Below are 9620 nucleotides of genomic sequence, written 5' to 3'. Positions count from 1 at the left end.
CCCGCCTCCACACCTCACCGGAAATAACAAGCTGTGTGTGACGTCATCGCGGGGAAGCAGAAATGTTTAAGGAAATTTATTTAATCGAGAATTTTAATCTTTAAACTGACAAAAGTTCTGCAAACGCTTGTGCATCTACAAGGAACAAAATTTTAAACAGTGTAGCCTACATTTCCTTATTTTCCTTCGAGATTAATGAAGTATCTGTCTATCTACAGGGGTTGGACAATGAAACTAAAACACCTGGTTTTAGACCACAATAATTTATTAGTATGATGTAGGGCCTCCTTTTGCGGCCAATACAGCGTCAATTCGTCTTGGAAATGACATAAACAAGTCCTGCACAGTGGTCAGAGGGATTTTAAGCCATTCTTCTTGCAGGATAGTGGCCAGGTCACTACGTGATGCTGGTGGAGGAAAACGTTTCCTGACTCGCTTCTCCAAAACACCCCAAAGTGGCTCAATAATATTTAGATCTGGTGACTGTGCAGGCCATGGGAGATGTTCAACTTCACTTTCATGTTCATCAAACCAATCTTTCACCAGTCTTGCTGTGTGTATTGGTGCATTGTCATCCTGATACACGGCACCGCCTTCAGGATACAATGTTTGAACCATTGGATGCACATGGTCCTCCAGAATGGTTCGGTAGTCCTTGGCAGTGACGCGCCCATCTAGCACAAGTATTGGGCCAAGGGAATGCCATGATTTGGCAGCCCAAACCATCACTGATCCACCCCCATGCTTCACTCTGGGCATGCAACAGTCTGGGTGGTACGCTTCTTTGGGGCTTCTCCACACCGTAACTCTCCCGGATGTGGGGAAAACAGTAAAGGTGGACTCATCAGAGAACAATACATGTTTCACATTGTCCACAGCCCAAGATTTGCGCTCCTTGCACCATTGAAACCGACGTTCGGCATTGGCACGAGTGACCAAAGGTTTGGCTATAGCAGCCCGGCCGTGTATATCGACCCTGTGGAGCTCCCGACGGACAGTTCTGGTGGAAACAGGAGAGTCGAGGTGCACGTTTAATTCTGCCGTGATTTGGGCAGCCGTGGTTTTATGTTTTTTGGATACAATCCGGGTTAGCACCCGAACATCCCTTTCAGACAGCTTCCTCTTGCGTCCACAGTTAATCCTGTTGGATGTGGTTTGTCCTTCTTGGTGGTATGCTGACATTACCCTGGATACCATGGCTCTTGATACATCACAAAGACTTGCTGTCTTGGTCACAGATGCGCCAGCAAGACGTGCACCAACAATTTGTCCTCTTTTGAACTCTGGTATGTCACCCATAATGTTGTGTGCATTGCAATATTTTGAGCAAAACTGTGCTCTTACCCTGCTAATTGAACCTTCACACTCTGCTCTTACTGGTGCAATGTGCAATTAATGAAGATTGGCCACCAGACTGGTCCAATTTAGCCATGAAACCTCCCACACTAAAATGACAGGTGTTTCAGTTTCATTGTCCAACCCCTGTACCTACCTGTAAATCTACCTACCTACCTACCTTTAAATATATCTATCTACCTACCTACCTTTAAATCTATCTATCTATCTACCTGTATGTCTATCTATCTATGTACCTACTTACCTGTAAATCTACCTACCTACTTACCTACCTGTAAATCTACCTACCTACCTACCTACCTACCTACCTACCTACCTACCTACCTGTAACTCTACCTACCTACTTGTAAATCTACCTACCTACCTGTAACTCTACCTACCTACCTACTTACCTACCTGTAAATCTACCTACCTACCTGTAACTCTACCTACCTACCTACCTACCTACCTACCTACCTACCTACCTACATACATACCTTTAAATCTATCTACCTACCTACCTACCTACCTACCTACCTACCTACCTACCTACCTACCTGTAAACCTATCTACCTACCTACCTTTAAATCTATCTATCTATCTACCTACCTACCTACCTACCTACCTACCTACCTACCTACCTACCTACCTGTAAATCTACGTACCTACCTTTAAATCTATCTATTTACCTACCTACCTACCTACCTGTAAATCTACCTACCTACCTGTAACTCTACCTACCTACCTACCTACCTACCTACCTACCTACCTACCTACCTACCTGTAAATCTACCTACCTACCTGTAACTCTACCTACCTACCTACCGACCTACCTACCTGTAACTCTACCTACCTACCTGTAAACCTATCTACCTGCCTACCTGTAAATCTATCTACCTACCTGTAAATCTATCTACTTACCTACCTACTTACCTACCTACCTACCTACCTGTAAATCTATCTACCTACCTACCTACCTACCTACCTACCTACCTACCTACCTGAAACCTACCTACCTACCTACCTACCTACCTACCTACCTACCTACCTACCTACCTACCTACGTGCCTGTAAATCTATCTACCTACCAACCTACCTACCTGTAAATCTACCTACCCACCTGTAAACCTATCTACTTCCCTACCTACCTACCTACCTACCTACCTACCTACCTACCTACCTACCTACCTGTAAATCTACCTACTACCTGTAAATCTACCTACCTACCTACCTACCTACCTACCTACCTACCTACCTACCTACCTGTAAACCTAACTACCTACCTGTAAATCTACCTACCTACCTACCTACCTACCTACCTACCTACCTACCTACCTGTAACTCTACCTACCTACCTACCTACCTACCTACCTACCTACCTACCTACCTACCTACCTGTAAATCTACCTACCTACCTGTAAATCTACCTACCTACCTACCCACTTACTTACCTACCTGTAAATCTACCTACTTACCTACCTGTAAATCTATCTATCTATCTATCTATCTATCTATCTATCTATCTATCTATCTATCTATCTATCTATCTATCCATCCATCCATCTAATCTATCTATTAGTTAAGGTACTGGACTAATAATCAGAAGGTTGCTGGTTCAAGCCCCACCGTCGCCTGGTTGCTGCTGTTGGGCCCTTGAGCAATGCCTTTAACCCTTAATTGCTTAGACTGTGTACTGTCCCAGTACTGTAAGTCACTTTGGATGAAAAGCATCTGCTAAATGCTGTAAATGTTGAATGTTTGAATGCAGTTATGATCTATTTGTCGGGTTTAACTTCATTAAGTAAACGTATAACAGTCGAGGGCAAAAGTCTTCATTTAAAATAAAGTTTCTGTTACATATACAATCAGCAGATCAATTTAATTTGAATCTACATTGTACATTCTATGATTATAATGAGGTTTACTGCACAGCTTTGGCCATTCAATGTTTTCAGACACCTGCCAAAATTCCAATCTTTAAAAATATACTATCATACTAAACATATTAAATATTATGTGGAAAACTGGAGGTAGGATCAAGCAGGTTAAGTTAGATTTTAATGTGCATTAATTTAAGGACCATCCAAACGCCTTTGTGTAAAGCTTTAATTAATTTGCAGATAGATAAAAATGAAACAACAAATGCCCGAAAAATCATGTAGTTTTACAGTAAACCATTAGAATAATAAACTCACATTGTTTTACAAGTGCACTTAATACTAAATTACTGAATCAAGCAGTTCTAAATACAGGATGAATCTGTAAATTAGTACACAAGAACATTGTTTAATTACATTTCTATATTTTTTTTATATATATTTTGTATTTAAGGTAAGAAAACATGTATTTAAAAGTATAAGCAAAGAGACATTTACAGATGTAGGCAGAAACAGCTTTGATATGTCTACAGTAAAACAAGTAATAATGAAATAATGAAACTCATTCAGTGTGAAGCATTGTGGTTTAACTTTGACTCATTCCTTTTGGCAATCCATCCCTAATTCTCCAAGTTTAAAGGGGTCAGTCTGATGGGCACACAATGTTAAAGTCATTCATGAATCTTTATTTATTCAAATTAGATTTAAAGCCAGAAGATTTGCTAGGCCACGCAAGCACCTTAACCTTTCGATGGTTCGGATTTGTTGTTTTGCTGAAGTGTCCATTTTTAGATTCTTGCCAGATGTGATTAAATTCTCCTCTAATATGTTGCGGTACTTCCATGCCATTCATGTTTCCCTCGATGACGTCTAATAGTCCATTAGCATTTGCAAAGCAGCAGCTCCATATTATGATGCTCCCACTTCCATACTTCATTCTGGGTTTGGCGAACTTGAGATCACATGCATACGCTACAATACTTTTTACATTCTGTTGTCCCAAAAGTGTTCTGTGTTTTTTTAAGCTGAGGAGTTTAGTCTAAGCCTTCTGGCTTAAATTCTATTAAACCAGTTGAACTGAGCGGGATGTTTATGGTCTTTGTTGATGCCCTGCAGCTATTTTATTTTATTTTATTCAAGTTTCATTAATTAATTTTGTTTCTGAGAACTTGATTAAGCTCCTTCTACATTATTGTGATTGTTACCTGCATGGAATCTTCCCAACCAATGGCAACATCCAGTATAATCAAACTAGATACAATTTGCATGTCAAAACCTAATAGTTTTTAAATATAATTGTTCGTTTTAATTTTTGTTTATATGAATCAGTTCAAGCTTATAGTGAAAAGATTATTAAGTATTTTCTATGCATAATAGACTAATTAGTTACAGGAACTAAATTGCAAAGCAGATTTTTAGGTTTTTTTTGTCTTTTTAAAAAATGCACACACCATGCTACACTATATGGCCAAAAGTATGTGGACACCCCATTTCAAAAACGAGTGATATTAAAATAAAGGGACCTTAATATGTGATCTTTTAAGCTGTAACAGCAGTCATACTTCTGAGAAGGGTGCTCACAAGATTTTGAAATATCTCTGTGTATGGGAATTTGTGCCTATTCAGTCAAAAAAGCAATTGTATGGCTGGGCACTGATGTTGGTAAAAAAGTCTCAATTTGTGTTCCCATTTACCCCAGAGCTGTTGAGTTGGGCTGAGGTCAGGGCTCTGTTATAGCTACAGGGGCTCGGTCATGCTGTTAAAGCACATAATTTCCTTTATCTAATTGATTCATTACACCTGTTGTGGCTGAAACACACAAATTCAATCATTATAAGGGGTGTCCACATACTTTTGTCCATATAGTGAAGCTTATCTGTTTAGCACGACTGCTACATCAAATTCCTCTCCTTTTTTTCAGAATAGACCTGGACGTCTGATTTAGTGAAGTTATTCTGGGCTTGCTCCAGCTTCCACATGTTTTTAACCAGAATGCCGTTTCTAGAGTGAAATATCTCAGCCAGCTTGGCATTCATGGGATTGGACTTGTGTTCGCCGCACGTGGGACCCTGAAGACCGGGAGCACATTCCACAGTATAGGAAAAGTGGAAGCTGCCATGATTTAAATCGCATACGTTTTCCTTGGTCCCACTTTTAAGATTAATGGAGCACTGCCCGAGAAGATCACTGTTCCAAGACGAGTCCGCGTCATATACTTCGAACGTAAGTTTACTGCCCAGTGAAATCTTGATCGTGTCAAAGAGGAACGTTTCAGGCCAGTGGGGATTGTCATTATCTGTAATCTCTTGTGTGCGCCGGGATTGTTGATCATATATGACGTGTACAACCCCGTCTGTTTGGCTCCATGTGTCTCCATATAAACCTTTAGCATATAGCTTGAAGACCTTCAGCGTAGCCAGACCTCTTTCAGTGGGACAGCAGTTGGGCAACATATTCTTACATCCCCCACAAACACAAGCGCAGGGATCCCTCACACTGCTCCGACGCCCTACTGAGCACGACTCAGAACAGACGTTTTTTAGGGCGTTGTCTTTAATATACTTTTCTATCGCCATTTTCAGACCCTTCTTTGCAGGGTGGTTTTTTTTCAGCAGTTGGTGAAGAGGTTTAAGGTCGTACGTCACTACGTCTGGAACGGTCTTCAGGGACTCCAGCCACACTTTATGGACAGACGCCTGGGAGGAGAATAGGTCCTCATTGGCCACGTTTCCACCTACAACCTCGTTTTCTCTATCACTGAACATTGAGCTAAAACGTTCTTGCTTTCCTATCTTCTTCTTTAGTGCTTGACAGTGCTTAACCGCCGCGGTCACAGTGACCCCATGGTATGTAGCTGATGCCTCCGCGTTCAAACAGTCTTTAACCGCGGTGTCTGTAAGTCCGTCTGTTGCTGCCTGGCAGGTTTTGATGGATGTTACAGATTTCACCTTTCCACCCAATTTCACTCCTCTGGTATAGTGTGTGCCAAAAGTATCGATCACTTGTTGATAGGCGCTTAAATCAGACAGAGGAGTAAGGTCATTTATAGACTGAAGAAATTCATAATGCAGAGGGGGTGAAGATGCTATTTTGTAGCTGAAAAACTAAATTTTTAACAACAATCATTTACTTAAAAAACATGACTCTTTTGTTATGTCATATTTGAACTAAAAAGAATTTGCCTTACTTGTAGTAGCTGCATTGGACTACATGCTTGGTGAAACTATATTTGTCCTGCTTTGATTTCTGCATAGCGTAGCTTGCATCACGGGCGTGGGTGCCCCCCACTGCAAAACTACCAGTCATGGGCACGTTCAGTCCAGTTTTCCAGTCGTTTGAGATGCTCGAAGTCGAATCCTTGACAAGAGATTCACTTGATTCATAAACCTTGCTTTGAACTTTTATTGAGCATTTTGGGAGCGTCCTCCAGAACACCACCGCAGCAGGTAACTTCTGCTTCTCTCTTACGTAGCTGTTTGTTGCCATTTGACAGGTGCCGTTCCCGAGGTCCCAGGTTTCCATGTTAATGACATACGTACCTTTCCGCTCCATCTTCACAACGTCAAAGCCCTCTCCACCAAAATTGTATCCGGGCACAAATTTTAATGTCTTGCACTCATCTGGCCCTCCCAGTGTCAGCCGTTCTTCTGCATTTGACATGCAGAGAAGAGAGTAGGTGCCGAGGCAAAACCATAACCACCCCATCATGTCAGGTAGCAAAAATCTGTAACAAAGACATAGATCATGTGTAATGAGTTTAAAATCACTGAGTTAAAATATACAAATTTGTCATGATTCTAACATGTATTATCTTCCATTCAGAAGGAGGCTGTAAAGAACCTACTGATGGGTGACGAATGGGTAACACATTGATGTAAATAACATATGGGGTCACCAGAAGCCACCAGAACAGCCTCAATACTACAGTCTGTATCTGTACTTTGATTTTGAGTGTGAATTATACACTGACCACATGGAGGTTCATTTAAATACACACCCCAAAATTGGACCATATCTCGTCTTGTCTGCCTGCCTTTACCCTTCTATTAATTAAGGCTGCAGTTGCACAGGCCGGAAGCAGCACTGAATGTTAACGTAAGCAGCTATTTGGCGTGTTTAATACACTTTATTGCTTTCTGAATTAGATTGTGTTAACTGCATATTAATGAATACTAACATCAGCTAGTTTTGTCTGAAGTTCACTAACTAGTAATTGGGTGGCCGTGCCACAATAGAAATTACATTATAGAATTTTTCTACACCACTACATTCATTAAATAAAGTGGCTGTTGTTCCATTTTTCCCAGTTTATTTCTCTTTACAAAACCCACATTGATATCAAACGTGGAAGTTTGTTCTAGACATTGTCACAAAAAAAAAACAGTTGCAGAAAACAATAAAATTCCAAGACTGCCATAACAAACAAGCCATTTAAAGTGTATAAAACATAAAAATTTTGATTAAAACGTGTTTTTAAAAATGATAACTTCTTCTTGTTCCTCAGCCTTTGTCCCGTTTTTCGGTTACTGGGTCTGCATTTCCGGCTTCTTCCCGTTAGGGGTCGCCGGCAGAATTTGGCACAGTTTTTACACCAGATGCCCTTCCTGACACGAGCCTCCCTATTCATCCGGGCTTGGGACCGGCACTACAATGCACTGGTTTGTGCATCTAGCGGCTAGGTATCTATAGGACAATTCAGGGTTTCAAATCAGCCTAGTGACATGTTTTTGTACTGTGGGAGGAAACGGGAGAACATGGAGAACATGCAAACTCCGCACAGAAATGACCCGGACCGCCCCGCCTGGGGATCAAACCCAGGAACTTCTTGCTGTGAGGCGACAGTGCTACCCACTTAAAAATGATAACAATTTATTAAACCTGGGGTTAAACTATAGCAGAGCATTCCCTTTTCTAAAGCTCTATTGGCTAAACACAATGTACGTTTCTAGAGGAACACAGTTTTAATTTAATTACATTAAATGTAATTTGTTGATCTAGACCAGGGGTCACCAACCTTTTCTAGACCGAGAGCTACTTCAAGGCTACTGAATAATACGAAGGGCTACTTGGTGATACAAACTTCCTGAATAACATAAAGTTGCACGGTTCACCTTTAATGATATTATTATTATTATTATTATTATTATTATTATTATTATCATTATTATTATTATTTTATTATTATCAATATTCATATATATGAAGAGACTGTCTGATCATATGTTAATGTTAATGATTCCTCAGAATAATTATTTACAATGATTTACCATGGTAGGAAACATATTTCAACATGTAACATTATTTATCTCTATTAATCTAAATCTGTCAGAGCAGAGTCACATCTTTGATATTTGATATATATTTGATATATAAATCACACAATCAAAAATATTTTTTTACAAATGATCATCACACTTATTATGGATTTAGTGATCTTTATTATAAAGGTTTGTAAAAGGTAAGGGACATTAATTTTGTATATAAAAATAATAGTTTGACATTAATTAATGAAATGATACAAAATTTTAATAGATTTATTTGCACAATAAAATTATTATAAAATAAATATAAAAATTTATTTAAAAACAAGGTTTGTAGTAGGTGAGAAAGATTGATTGTTTGTATATAAAAATGCAAAAAAAAATTATTGAGATCTTTATAGATTTATTCATCTCCATTATACATTTTTGACAAATTTGTTCATACTTTATTAATACTTTAAAATTAATGGAAAATAAATACAAACGTTATTTTTTTTAAAATATGGTTTGTAGTATTTAATGTGTTTGTATAAAAATGGTTTGACATTAATCCATCAAATCATTACAATAATTTGATGGATTTATTTGTGTGTAATAAGTGCAGAGTAAATATCTCCTACGTTTCTGTTAGTTTGATGACGCTCCCTAACGCCTTAGATGAAGTGGGAGCTTGATCAGCGGTTTCATTATAACCTTTCTGTAAATAAATACGTGTCATCTTAAAATTACCATAAAATAGTTTTGTAGTATGTTGCCTACTTTTATCTGTGTAAGAAATCATAAATAAAGTAGGTGTTAGGTGTTTCTTCAACCATTTATATAGACCGAAATAATCGAATGTCAAACGAATGTTGAATATTAAACTAACTTTACCGCAGTCAGAAACTGTCCTGATTGTACTTATCACTACCTTTGCAACTTTTTAGAACAAATCATGTTTATTATCAGTTATGCACGATTTAAAAAAAATTTAATTTCGATTTTCTTGTGTTTTTTTTTATTATTATTTTTTCATGGTAAAACCCGCATCGCAGCTGCGCATGCGTAGCTTGCTTGTCTCAGCGTTATGCGCACGTTTTAAAACTCCGCACCCAGACCAGATCAGAGCTCATTTAAACATCAAACAGTTTTGTTTTTTAAACGTTAT

General features: G+C 38.9%; 1 protein-coding gene across 1 annotated transcript; it reads right to left on the bottom strand.

Annotated features, from left to right (window-relative positions):
• Positions 1-5104: 5104 nt before the first annotated feature.
• On the bottom strand, positions 5105-6917 carry LOC134300766 (perforin-1-like). The gene is made up of 2 exons (XM_062985191.1): positions 6400-6917; positions 5105-6308 (listed from the first exon to the last, which is right to left on the bottom strand). The coding sequence occupies exons 1-2, from the start codon at positions 6915-6917 to the stop codon at positions 5105-5107; spliced, it is 1722 nt and encodes a 573-aa protein (XP_062841261.1).
• Between the last annotated feature and the right edge of the window lie 2703 nt (positions 6918-9620).

The sequence above is a fragment of the Trichomycterus rosablanca genome, chromosome 2 (assembly GCF_030014385.1).
Source record: "Trichomycterus rosablanca isolate fTriRos1 chromosome 2, fTriRos1.hap1, whole genome shotgun sequence".
NCBI classification, from domain to species: Eukaryota; Metazoa; Chordata; class Actinopteri; order Siluriformes; family Trichomycteridae; genus Trichomycterus; species Trichomycterus rosablanca.
This window is presented reverse-complemented; position numbering and strand designations above follow the sequence as displayed.